General features: G+C 32.2%; 1 protein-coding gene across 1 annotated transcript in view; it reads right to left on the bottom strand.

Moving 5' to 3' along the window:
* Positions 1–2,142: 2,142 nt before the first annotated feature.
* The window catches only part of LOC121372218 (F-box/WD repeat-containing protein 7-like), a 39,206-nt gene continuing 26,759 nt past the window's right edge, over positions 2,143–14,589 (bottom strand). The window contains exons 7-16 of the mRNA XM_041498503.1: positions 12,495–12,567; positions 11,866–11,948; positions 10,988–11,086; positions 10,264–10,454; positions 9,554–9,740; positions 9,026–9,139; positions 8,184–8,306; positions 6,443–6,627; positions 5,601–5,702; positions 2,143–4,514 (exon numbers count right to left, since the gene is read on the bottom strand). Of these exons, the coding sequence (XP_041354437.1) occupies positions 4,391–4,514; positions 5,601–5,702; positions 6,443–6,627; positions 8,184–8,306; positions 9,026–9,139; positions 9,554–9,740; positions 10,264–10,454; positions 10,988–11,086; positions 11,866–11,948; positions 12,495–12,567 (1,281 nt within the window). The 3' untranslated portion in view covers positions 2,143–4,390. The remainder of the gene's footprint in view (positions 4,515–5,600; positions 5,703–6,442; positions 6,628–8,183; positions 8,307–9,025; positions 9,140–9,553; positions 9,741–10,263; positions 10,455–10,987; positions 11,087–11,865; positions 11,949–12,494; positions 12,568–14,589) is intronic.

Here is a 14,589-nt window from a genome sequence, read left to right as displayed (position 1 = left end):
AATTATAAAGGATTTTAAAATTAACAAAAGGTTTCCACCTTTTTTTTTAACAAGTGGGAGTAAGCAGAACAGCTACATGTACTGTTATCTCAAGAGCCAGTAGAGGTCAAATTTCATCCAATCGGTGATTACGTTATTACTCTCTTTGTCTAAACATGTGGTAGCTTAGGCTGTCAAACGCTTCCAACGGAGCCATCTTTTATTAATTTTCAGGACACAGTACTGAATACTCATACTTTTTATACATATATGGGAATTAAAATTCATAACTTTTATTCCTTTTTTATATTATTTATTCTATTATGTAAAATATATACAATTTGTGGGGGTTTTCACTGATCATTATTGTGTGATTAAAAAAAATGTCTTCTTGTTTTCATGTTTATCGTTTCGCATTCATGATTCAAGATAAAACTATACAAATATTACTATGATTTAAAAAAAAAAACCCACACTATTTGGCAAATATCGCTATTTAATTTTTTATTTTTTTTATTCGTTTCTTCCTTCCCCACCCCCGGTATTGACGACATCAAGTGGGACCGATTGACAATTTTATTTTTCCCCACCCCTGGTAGAGAGTTATTTTTTTATTTTATTCTAAGCCAAATATATACTTTTACTAATTTAAAAATTAATTTTTAAACATGCTTTAGTCTTAATTAATTGCTTGGGTAATCTGAACTTTGTTCACTGGACAAAAATGCACACACCTTTGGTTTATTTAAACCCATATGTGTTATTTTATTTACAGAGGAATCACAAAATACAAGGGAGTATTAAGTATTGGTAAATTTAATGAAGCCATAGCAAATACTTATGTTTAGTGATGCTAAAATCTACTTTTAATAAGGAGATATGGGTTACCCAACAATATATCACTTGTACACTATCATAAATTATAAATCATGAATTGTAAAGGTATATAAATGAATTTATAGGGCATAAATAATGTTTGCAGTCAACTTTTAGCACCTATGACTACAGTGGTGCTCATTAACCTACCTGATCACCATTGATATTATATTGGAAGACTCGTCAATTCCACTGATTTCTGTCGTTACCATATTTGAAGATTGTAATATTGTTAATTAGGACATCTTTACAATAAAGATTATGTCAATAATTTATCATTACTAAATATGATGAGGGATATCTCTGATTTCGTTATTGTTATATTCACAAAATGCATTGTTTTTCATTTAGTAATATTAAATTTAAAGGTTGTTTTTATTGACTTGGTAATTATAAAAAAACAAAGGTCATAATGTCACCACCTTGGTTATTGTGGAATGTAAAGGTCCATGTCACTTCACTGATTTTGGTCATTGTTAACTTTATAGATATCTAAAATAGTATTTTGATTTTTAGGATTAATTCATGTAGCAACTTATTCAGCTACTTATTTTACACAACATGTAACTGCACTTCATATATATGTATCTTAAGCATGAAAAATATGTAATAGGGAAAGCAAAGTTGTGATTGTGAAGATACATGTATTACCATGAAATCGATGTCACTTTTGAATTCTGAATTTACTTGTTTTGAAAGAGATGCATTTAACACCTTTTTCTCTCCTAATTGTACATTACTATTTCATTAAGGCTGGAAATGTTGACAGCAGGAATGTGTTCATTTTATTCATGATAGATGTGAATGTATTAAACTTTTTGTTAAAATTAGAAAAGTCTTTGTTGAATGTTTGTAATTACAGAAGTTTGTTACATTTTGATAATTTAATTTTATTGATAATTTAATTTTATCATAACAATGCCAGTTTTTAAAAAAGTGCATGTGTTGTGATTTGGCCATCTACTAGGTGAAAAAGAAAAATCTGGGTGATTTGTATGGGTAAGGCGAGTTTACAGGTAATTGTATTAATATTTATCATATTTAACATTACAAACATCAGAATATACAGCCATAACAGTATGATATACAGTCAAACATCATTCTCTCAACCTCTTATTAAATAGCAAGCCCAGGATATCTTTAGGTTGAAACATTGTACATAATTTTCACTAACTACTATATTTACCTTAAACTACCATTATTTGAAGCCATTTAGTTTGGTCCTTTCAATATTGAGATAATTTCTTTGTATATTTTACTGAATAAATATAATATCAAAAATAAATAATTAGTGAAATATATTTATTTGATTTAGCTGTGCATGTAAATAATGAACATCAAGTAAGACTATACTACATACTGAACTCCATTGGAAATACACTAGACAAACTTGTACTTGTAAAAGGGATACGAGGTGAAATAATAATTCAACTGATTTACATGTATAACTGGATGCATCCTGGTAGGCAACAAAAAAAAAAACAAATTGTATACAAGGAGGTTAGGGTTACTGTATGATTTATTATTTATAGCAACCTTGCACATTCAATAACAATAACAACTGAAAAATTGAGTGGTGCGTTTTCAATGGATTTCAGTATATTTATCAAATATTCTAAACATGGATGTACAATAATTACGCAATGAAGAGACATTGCGATAAAATAAAATATCACATGACAGGATATTTTAATTATGGTTTTATTATAAACTTCACTTTTTGTAGACTACATTGATTAATGGCCCTATAAAAAAAGGGTAGTTGGCATTACATAAAAAAATATATTTGCACCATTGTCACTAATTCATTTGCAACCATGGTTTAATTAAACAGGTTCTTCACAAGAACAACAAAACGTTTATAAAGTGATAGGATGGAATGGAAAATATGTTACTTAACTGGCCATACATTTACAATAGATCAACACGGAGATACATGTCAATTATGCTGTTAAAAATTAACAGAAAACAAAAATCATTTTGTATATGCCAGTTTTGAAAAATTAAAGAACAAATAGGATTACGGTGTGCATATTGATGAAGAATCTTGGCTCACAATGACTGCAAGAAAAAAACTATAAAAAAAAATACATTGGATGTAAAATTTTAAAGTATCACATTTGTTTATCACAGAACTTTTCTTAAAATGTTTTAAAATAAACATTCACAGCCAACAAATAACTTACACAACAAAAAGCTCCAAACAATATGAAGATCAACTCACTTATGATAATAAATACACATGTCCATACAATTAAATAAATAACAATTTATTTTGCACATGAGAATGTAATGCTGGTTTGGTAATGGTTTTCTAATCTGTTAAAAAAGCACTTGGTATTTGACCTTAACAGATACATGTATATGTTAAATGTGTATAGAAATACAAACAACAATAAATCGATTTAATTTTAATTTTATACAAGTGTAGTTCTTTTATATTAATTGTAATAAAAGATAATTTGATTCAGTGGATAAATTTCATAGACTAAAAGGCAGTAACAAATAGCACTAGATATTGTTCACTATGATGTTTACAGTATGTACAATATATGTCTTTGTGACAAATTTTTATCAAATAAGTGAATTTTCTTGTTATACCTAGTTTTTTATGACAATTACAGTAGTCTTTTTCCATGTTTAACATCATATGGAAAAATGAATAATCATGACTTTTTATCAAACCATTCAGATCAGAAATTACCAACTGGTGTGCTATGACATATAACATGATGTGTTAAAACACATAATGACCATTTAGGTGACAGCATATTTTAATTTTAATATTTTAGAAGTAAATTTTAATGAATGTTCGTATTATTAAATCTTTTGGTGTGCATAAATACTATGCAAATATGCCCAAAATAAACCCACTGTAACTATTTTTTTTAACTTCTGCTGCTCAAACGTAAGACTCCATAGAAAATCCATGCACTTTGAGTCGAAACTTAAAATTTAAGCTGTACATAAATTTAATACAAGAATTCCACAGAATTAAATGTCTTGCCTAACAAAAGTTTTCTGTGCACCGATCAATATCCATAGGTGCAACTATAAACCAAGTTTTACTGACCTAGAACTTATAGGTTGTGAGAAACTTGTATAAATGCAAAACTTTAACACAAAAGTAATACCTACACATGTATATCTCACCTTTTTACTGTGTAAAGACAAGACAATAAACAGAGGACTAACACAAACTGATGTTTCTCCACCAGATTACCAAGATATTTGAAAGTCAATTAACTATACCTCTTAATTACCAGAACAAATTTTAGGAGTTTTTTTTTGTTGTTGCAATAATTACAGTTTGCTTGACATAAGAAATAAAGAAAAAGAAAACTGTTTTGGAAATAACAAAAATCACTTTTTATATTAAGTTAAACTGGAATTATTGACACAAAAAAACCCACTTAAAATGTATGCTGGTCCAAGGTATAATTTTTTTTTTCAGTTTCAGTCAATCATTCTAAAGAAAGTGTTTGATGATTTCCTTTCTCTAAAGACCTAGAACATTCATGGGTGACTAAGTGGGTCAGATGTTAAAATCCCAGATCCGTATTTTGTTGTCGTATCCCGCACTTGCTATCCGCAGTTCATCAAAGTATATACAGTTCACCTGTTCATTGTGACCAGTGAAGGTGTGCAGACTCTGATCACTGAAATCAAACAAAAGAATTGTATCAAATACTGATATCAATAAATTTACAGAACAGTCAAACTTGTTATAAAGGTTACCTCCTGTAAACAATAGATCACAGAAATAAAATTGTTTGTAGAATATTGTGATATTTCATTTAACTAAATTTAAAATGCAGGTAACCTGTTTTTCAGAATGGCCTATAGTCCGTCCCACAGGGAACACCTTTTTTCATACTATTAAAATTACTACAAGTTATTTCTTTCTGAGCTGATTGATTTGTAAATTGCACACAAAATTAGTATTTTTTTGTTATTTTCAAAACACGTTTATTTTTCTTGTTACGTCAAACAAAACTGAAAGTAATAGCAAAAAACATTTTTATAGAATGATAGGATGGACTATAGGCTTAACCTGTATTAACATGCCTTTGTCCTTTCAAGGTTCAGGCACTTCAGAATGTTCATATCACAAAACTACGAGCATGCTTAGAGGACTGGTATGACATAGCTTAAGAGAGAAACTAGAAATAAATATAATGTTTCTATACCTTATTCTGCTTGAATTATAAAATAAATGTGTAGTAATTCCCTTAAGATATTTTATCATTTTCTAGCAGAGTTTGACAATTCAGTAATACAAATTTCAAATTACAAAGCTGAAATCTTTAAGATATTACAAAAACCCACTTTTAAGTACAAATGGTCTACATTTATATGTATAAAAAAAGAAGTTTGTTTTGTTTAACGACACCTCTAGAGCACATTGATTTGTTAATCATCGGCTACTGGATGTCAAATATTTGGTAATTTTAACATATATTCTTAGAGAGGAAACCCGCTACATTTTTTCCATAAGTAGCAAGGGATGTTTTATATGCACCATCCCACAGACAGGATAGCACATACCACAGCTTTTGATACACCAGTTGTGGTGCACCGGCTAGAACATGACATAGCCCAATGGCTCCACCAATTGATCCTAGACCGACCATGCATCAGGTGGGAACTTTACCACTGGGCTACATCCTGCCCTTATCTGTATAAGTGCTGAACATGATTAAAAAGTCATATAACATGAGATAACCATTATCGTAGTGTCTCACCTGTTAATATCCCAGTACTTGACCAGTCCATCTTTTCCAGCACTAACGATCATACCCGTCATGTTGTCTGGGTCTGATATATGCAGCTCAATACTCTCAATGCTAATTTTTTTTAAAAGAGTAACAATATAGACCATGTCTTACAACTGTTCCCTTCAATGCAAAACATCATATTTTATCCAGTAATCACTGTATACATTGGCATGATATGATGACTAGATAAATCTCTATATTGACATAAGCCCGTCTAGACTCGAATATTTCAGAGTAGATTTTCAATAAACATACTCTTTAAATCATTTGTTGACGTACAGTAAATACAAATAACTTTTAGTTTTGCGATAACAATACAAAACGTGTATATTTATTTATGAATTAGAGTTTAGAAACGCTTTTTTAATGTGACAGAATGTAGCTAGCATCTTACAAATAATGACATCATGTATCTTGCTAGGTTGACAATACTTAATTTGCGTACACAAAACTGGAATAATTAATGACTTTCCGAATATCCCTATAGGACTGCAGGATAAAAGAAATAACTGGTTACTGTCTTAAGATATCGGTTTTAATCCTGCTCGGGATGAATGGCGAATGTAGCTCGGCAGAGCCTCTCTGCATTCGCCATTCTAACCTTCGCAGGATAACCATCGCAGGATAAAGCCGATATCTTAAGACAATAACCAGTTATTCCCTTTATCTATACTCATTTTCCCAAAACTTTAATAACATTTTATCTTTTAATTAATTTTTAAAACCATTTTATTTGATTTTTTATTCCACTAAGACCGGATGGAAAATTAACATTGTAAATTTATATGCCTTTTATAATTATTACATACCGTTTGCGATGCTCCACAAATGTTCTGATGAGCTTTGCCTTCCCAATTTTGTACAGACAAATTGTCTCTCCATATGAGCAGGCAAAGTAGCCATTACTGTAGCTGACCGCCATGATGGATGTTGACTGACTCGCCCACACAACTTTCTTACACTTCCCACTTTCGACGTCCCAAATACGTACACTCTACAAAGAAAAGAACATCATCAGCCCTATAAACTGTACACAGCACACTGTGGATCCAGCAAGAAGGTGCTGGAGGTGCAAACATACATCCCAAATTTTAATGTGCCCCAAAAATCCAGTAAATGAAAGCAATTAATTAATCTGATTTTAGTGGGGGGTGGGGAGAGGAGGGGATTTTATACATTGTTCAGCTTAATGCTTGATGGTTGGTTGGTGGGAAATTACCCATTTATATGATGCATGTTAATGTGTGTTTCAATACTGTAGGTACCTTTTTAAAATGTTGCATCCGTCTAAAATGCTATAGGTGTCATTTTAAAGGGACATACCCTAATTTTTAAATACTAACACATATTTTTTACTATTATAACTGTTTTTGATAACTTAAAGCACACTTTACCTAAATTTTATTGTTTAGATTATCAATTTCCTTACATTTGAAATGTTTTTGGTCATCCTGGTCTTTTTAATATCACAAAATGGATTTCTCATATTTTTAAAAATGCACATGTGTCTGAGAGTTATGGAGTCGAGTTTTAGTCTGTTTTTAGAGGGTATTTCACCATTTCAAAGTCACATACTCATGTTTCACTCAATTTTCATGAGTTGAAACTAGGGTATGTCCCATTAGACATCGCATAGAAAAAACATGCATTATAAAAGTGTTATTTTATCTGGGTAATAAATTTATGTACATTATCCATATGCAACCTCAGGCATGCGCAGCACAGTGTAAAAAATAGTGGTACTGCTTGAGGTTGCTAGACTATCCTTTCAAATTAACCTGTGAAGGACATTTTCACAGATACAACAAATATAACCCACACACACACAAAGGTGCTCCTGTCAAACCTCTTTTTCCTTTAATTTTGTGGAATTTGATTATTTTTGGGAATGAACCCGATAATACAGTAACATAACCAACATAACATGAGATAATGGGAAGATCGTGTACACTAACTGATGAGCCTTTAATATCTAGTCAGAATAAATACATGTATTATATACTGGATTCCATTAAAAACACACCACCCAATTTTCAATTATTACCATTAATGTGTGAGGCTGCTATTAAACACAATAATCCTAACTATTGTATACAAATTTTTGGTGATTTATTGCCTACTAAATTTTTTGGCCTGTCAACCTTTAAAAGGCAGAGTTCCCTTGTGTTATTTAAAAGTTGATAGAATGTTTTGTATGCTTACAAAAATGTCATTTAACGGAAGAATGTTTCTTTGCGTAAGTTATCCAATAGATAAATATCGGGAGATTCACGTGGAATCCAGGAGGGTTGAAATATCTGACCATACAGTTATACAGCATCAGTTAAATATATTATTTTTCTTCTTATATCTTTTTTACAACTATAAATCTAACTGGTGCATTTTCATTGGAGTTCAGGCTAAAGATTTTCAGTGTTATCTTAGTGCTACGATATAATAAAACTGTCATAAGCTATGATGTCTCTACAATGCATGCCATAATCTACAACAATTTTACAATATTGTAGTGCTAAGATAGCTTTGAAAATGTGGTCCTAGTATATTGCGTACCCTGTCTGCAGATCCTGTAATGACTAGAGTTCCCTCCTCGTCCATGTCGACAGCAAACACAGCCGCGTTGTGGCCTGTCAGTGTGTAGAGCAGTAGACACTGACTGATGTTCCAGATCTTCGCCTGGACAAATAACACACATATTTCAACATGAGAATTACCATAATGATGATGATTACCTTAATGATATCGGTCTCAGAAGTGTACTGGTTAAGCCATCAGACTGAAGGCTGGTTGGTACTGGGTTCACATCCAAGTACCGGCTCCCACCCAGAGCAAATTGAATGATTCAGTGGATCTAACTTCTTTCTTAATGAGGTGTGGGATAAGGTTTTAACATAACAGGTTCATCTGATGTTAATTTTAACTGAAATGTGTCTAGTGTAAGGCCACTACACTGACTTCTCTCTCACTAACACCTAACCATTAACCCACTGTCCCAATAGTCCAAATAGCCGAGGTGTGCGTCTAGTACAGTGTGCTTGAACATTAATTACACAAAAATAAGTATAAACAAACAAAACAAAAAACATGATGATTTAAGGAAAACAGAGTCATATGTAAACACAAGAATATGACAAATGTCTTTGCTTTTGTTTAGACAATATTTATTTTACAAAAACATATTGGGATTGGTCAACAGGCTTAGCCTATATTAAGACCTCTCCCTACATTTCACATGTGGATACATGTTTAAATATCACAGAGAAAGACAAGGAGAACCCACTGTCTTTGCTTTAACATCTTAACATCCTAACTACCGGGTACTGGACTATGATAGTGTTTTGAATGTAAACCTAGATGGGATTACAGAGTGATGTCAGTGGACAACAAGTACGTACTGTTTTGTCCTGTGATGCGGTGACTAGAATACTTCCTCGGCGCACCATCGCCCAGACTGCTCCCTCATGGCCAAGTAATGTTCTCAGCGTACTTCCTGTCCGCAGGTTCCAAATCTGAATAATATAGTAATATGTTTGGACTATCGTTTTTTAATAATATATCAAAATATATTTATTTTTAAAAGCATTCTAAAAAATACTGCTAAAGCAATACATATTCACTTCTGGGCCTAACAACTTTTCGTGTCACCTAAATTCAAAGGGCCATAACTCTGTAATTACATGATAAAGCTATACACAAAATTTCAGCTCAATATATTAAGACATTACAAAAAATATGTGAAACAGACAAATGGAGAAAAACTTAAGAGTCCACTCCAGTTGGCCTGGTAGAGGACTAATTTATCTAATGCACTTTTTCATAATGCTAGAACATTAAAATGAAATATTTGTTTTTATATGGTGCATATTACAATATAAACTCATTGACAAAAGTGTTCCAGCTAAATAATATGCTGGCCAGCTTACTCTGATGGTGTTGTCATATGACCCACTGATAAGGAGATTTTTGGTGAAGAAATTGAGACACCATATTCCTCGGTTGTGCCCCTTCAATGTCTGCTGTAGAGTACCAGTCTTGATGTCCCAGATTTTGATTGAATGATCCTGACTGCCTGAAGCCAGCTGCTGATTGTCAGATATCACCGTAAGAACTCTGAAAATTAAACAAATTTAACTGATATTGTTAGTATAAGGCTACATTTCCATACGTCCACTTTTCCTGCCCGTTTTCCATAAATGAGTAAATCTGTGAATTATTGAAATAATGTTTCTGCCATGTCTGTGTTTCAGTGCTACCTGCAGAATGTATGTAATCCATGTATGTAAATTTGGAATAATCTTTCACAAATATGTGGATCATGATGCATGGAATTCCATAAGAAATGATGTGTTATGGGGGAAAGCTCCATCACCAATATGGGCAAGAAATCTGGCCTAATGCTTGTAAAATCTTTGAATAACAAGTTCCCTATATTCAAGTCTTAGATTTTTAAAACATTTCTGCAAATAACAGCTTTAACCACAAAGGAACTGGTTTTCAATGCACATAATAATAATGTATTTAAATCATAAAATAATCAGAGTTAAATATGTAGTTTTAAAAATAAGATCACCTACTGGCAGCTTGTAGTATGAAGAAAATTAAGACATATTCATATGAACACTGATTTACATACTTGTCCGTGTGACCTTTGAGGTCAACTGTTCGACATTCGCCAGTTTTCCAGTTATGCTGTAGCTTAAGGTTGTCTCGGAAAATGTTCTTCCATGTCGGACTCTGGGATATTGGTACTTTGACCTTGACCTCTTCACATTTTGATTTCCACAGTTCATTGTTGGAAGCTATTTTGTGCCATGTCTTATTGACCTGTAAAAACAAAAACAAAAAAATTAATGACCAACATATGTTGGATTTTTATAATTAAATGTCAAACAAGGTTCTCTTAATGAGTATGTAAGAGAAATTATTACTAACAAGTATTCTTAATAAGTTCACAGCTTTATATTTTTAAAGATCCATCAATGTTATATTCTATTAGGTTATAGTTGTGTTGGTAAAAATTCAATTTGTATTAAAATATATATCTATGGTACTGAACAGTAATAAAAAATAAAAGAATCCATGCAATTGTTTTAATCCAGATAATCTGTTTTAACAATACAACATTATTTGTGGGTCATAATTTTCATCATACAATCATAATTTATAATTTACAGTTTGTTTGTAAGAAGAATTTGTAAGAATTTGTAATTTGTAAGAATTTGTAATTTGTAAGAATTTGTAATTTGTAATTTGTTTGTAAGAACAATTCTGTTTTCAAAACAATTACCCTGATTTGCAGTATTTGAAGGAGATCAGTCTGTATAAAATGTATACCATACATGTTTTATTATACATACCAAACTAGCTTGCACAAGTTCTGTGGGTGTGAGATAACTGAGTATTTTCACAGCAAGGTGTTCTGGGAGTAATCCAATGAAATCTTTCTGCTGCTTAATCTTGAAGTAAATACAAACATTAACTATCAGTTATCAATAGAAATGTATATAGAAAATATATCACTATAAAAAATAAGTGAACTATATGAAGGGCAAACAATCAGGTTGTCCGTCCATCCATCCATCCATCCATCCATCCATCCATCCAGTCATCCAGCCAGCCATCCAGCCAGCCAGCCTTGTATCCATCCATGTGTGTGTCCATCCATCCATCCATCTATGTATTCATCCATCCATCCATCCATCCATCCATCCATCCACATATCAATTGATGTATCCATATATGTATCCATCCATCCATATATCCATCCATCCATCCAGTTACACATCCATGTATCCATCCATCCACGTATACATCAGTCTATGTATCTATCCATCCACATATTCATCCATCCACATATCCATCCATGTATTCATCCATCCACTATCCATCAACCCATCCATGTATCCATTAACCCATCTATCTATCCATCCATCCTGGTATCCATCCATCCATCCATACAATCATCCACCCATTCATGTATCCATCCACCCACATATCCATCCATCCATCCACATATCCACCCACGTATCCATCCATCCATGTATTCATTCATCAATCCATCCATCCATCCATGTATCCATCCATTATTCATTCATCCATCCATCATTTTTATAAATGCTGGTTTTTGGTGTGCACTAATAACTCATCGTAGTAACCATTTTTATTATGATACTGAACCTTTGTATTAATATCACTCATTAATTTTGCCAATCCCTAACTAATTTTATATACTTACTGATAAAAAGCTTGAAATAAAATAATGTTGCCTTGGGTCCAGTTTTAATAAAAGTTTATGAAAAAATTCATTTCTTTTTGTGTCTGAAATGAAACAAAACATTCAAGTTAAAAACAGATTAATAATTAAAAAAACTATTAAAAATATTAAATATACCTACGGTATATGAAAACCATCTAGGCAAACAGCATAAAATGTATACAGATATTGTTATAATAAAACTGGAGGTTCTGGAGGGTTAAACATTTTGGAACTGAAATCTAGAAAATGTAAAATAAAAAGAAATACTATAAAATCCTTTTTTTCTTCTTGGGCTGAAATTTCATAATTAAGCTAAAATACACATTTTGTTGGGTACTTAAATTCATGGACTGAAAAGTTAGTATCATGAATTTGTATAACATATATACATGTATTATAGTGTCATTGTGTTCTTAAATTACATGAAAATTAGACCACCACAACTAAAATGTTATTTCATAGTATACTAACATTTAGAATGAAAAAAGACTGTAAACTGTATAAAGTTTATAACAATAAAGTTAAACTGCATTTATATACCCCACTATATTTTTTTCCACTGAGGCATACAATTACAACAGTAATTAATATTACATTGTGTCACTCACCATTCCATGAAATCATATACCAGTTCAGTAGTTGTTTTGCTTCCTCAGGCAGTGATTCACATTCTATCACCATCTGAAATCAAATATTACATATCCAATGGACACTGTTTAAAGCAAATTCAAGGGGGCTGACAAAATGTGCCAGTCTATAAACTGAAGGAAGGAAATGTTTTATTTGATGACGCACTCAACACATTTTATTTAAGGTTATATGGCATCGGACATATGGTTAAGAACTACACAGATTTGAGACAGGAAACCCGCTGACACCACTTCATGAGCTACTCTTTTCGATTAGCAGCAAGGGATCTTTTATATGCACCATCCCATAGACAGGATAGCACATACCATGGCCTTTGATATACCAGCCGTGATGCACTAGCTGGAGCGAGAAATAGCCCAATAGGCCCACTGACAGGGATCGATCCCAAACCTGTATAAACTGATCTTAGAAAACAAAAATAGTATAAAGTAATACTTAACACAACATGCAATAATATTTTACTGAATATAGTTTTGTGCACAGCTGAACATGCTAAGTAGAGCACATGATTAATGTCCATATGTTTACAAAGGACACTTAAATGTAATTCCCATCAGCACACAAACACAAATAATTTCCTTTTATTTCGTTTAGTCATTCATAAACATTATCAGATGATATGCACAATTATGATGTGGCCACACGAGTCACAAATTTCAACCATTTACAAATAGTACTGAAGACCATGCATCTCGCTAAAGACTCCAATAGTTCCCAGCAATTCAACTTGGCAGCCAGGGCCCCGTTCCACAAAGCGATCTTAGAGCTAAGATCATCTTAAGTGCATGTGTCAGCTGTGCGGTTACAGTGATCTTAGGGCTAAGATCGCTTTGTGGAACACGGCCCTGGCCTCTAAGAACTGCAAATTTGCATAATTCATTTGTGGGTTATACAAATCCAAATCAAAGCACGGTAACCCATTTTGTTTTCATATAACTTGTCATGACCATGTAAATATTGGGATGAAAAATGGGTTACGTAAAACCAGAATTTCGCAAACAATGTGTAAATTGTTCTTGAACTTTTCAGACCTGTAGCTCTCATCATGACTAAGCATAATTACATAGCTATCAAATCAAGGACTCAACATTAGAACTGGGTATGCCCAAAGTCATGGCTTTTAGATTAACATATTTTAACATTTAAAATATGCTTTAAAAAATCCTGAAAAAAAGCAATTTCATTAATTTATTCAAATTATATCATTTTCCACCCCTCTTATTACATATCTGTACCCCAAAATTAACTACATTTAAAAACAAAAAGAGTGAACTAGTCTCAGTTCCATTACAAGTGAACATAACCAGCTCTGGTTATCAGCTCTTGATATGTACCCGGTACTAAGAAAGAATAAAATAAAAATAAGATTAATGAAAACAGTTTGGTGTAATATTGAGTTAAACAGACTTCAGAGTACTGGTATTGCATGATGGCACAATGGCCGTGTCTTTTCTCACCCGTTAACCACTAATAATTAACAATGAAAGAGTTAATGTCAATGATAAAAGTGGTAAAGAAATTTGGATCAAGCTTATAAAAACTTTACAGTCTTGCCTAAACATCAACGTTAAAGCCACTAACAACACTTCTGATGTATGTACCTTTTCTATTTCAGATAAAAATAAATTATAAGCTACCGGTAGTACAACCATCAGGATGACCAAAAACATTTGATTTTCCACTACTGGGGCCTAATTCACAAAGGTCTCTTAGGCTCTGCTAGACAACAAAGCGTCCTCTTTGCAATTCTTTTAACATTGCACTGCGAGATCGCAAAGTTGTGAGAGTTTAATGAATTAGACCCCTGGTTATATAAGCTATATGTTGTAAATAATATGCAATTTAACTGTAAATAATTGCCTAATAATCAAATGTCTGTACATTACAGTCTGGAATTTATGTTTAAAGCTCAATTTCAAACTCATATTTTTATAAGCATTGATCATCTGTGTTAACACGTAACTTATGAAAGCCACAATGTTGTGTTGATATATACATTATGCAAATCACACTGTTATGTATACACATAAGTTATGAAAATCACATTGTTAT

This window comes from Gigantopelta aegis, chromosome 4 (genome assembly GCF_016097555.1).
Source record: "Gigantopelta aegis isolate Gae_Host chromosome 4, Gae_host_genome, whole genome shotgun sequence".
Lineage (NCBI taxonomy): Eukaryota > Metazoa > Mollusca > Gastropoda > Neomphalida > Peltospiridae > Gigantopelta > Gigantopelta aegis.
Note: the sequence above shows the minus strand (reverse complement) of the source record. Positions and strands in the feature narration are given on the sequence as shown.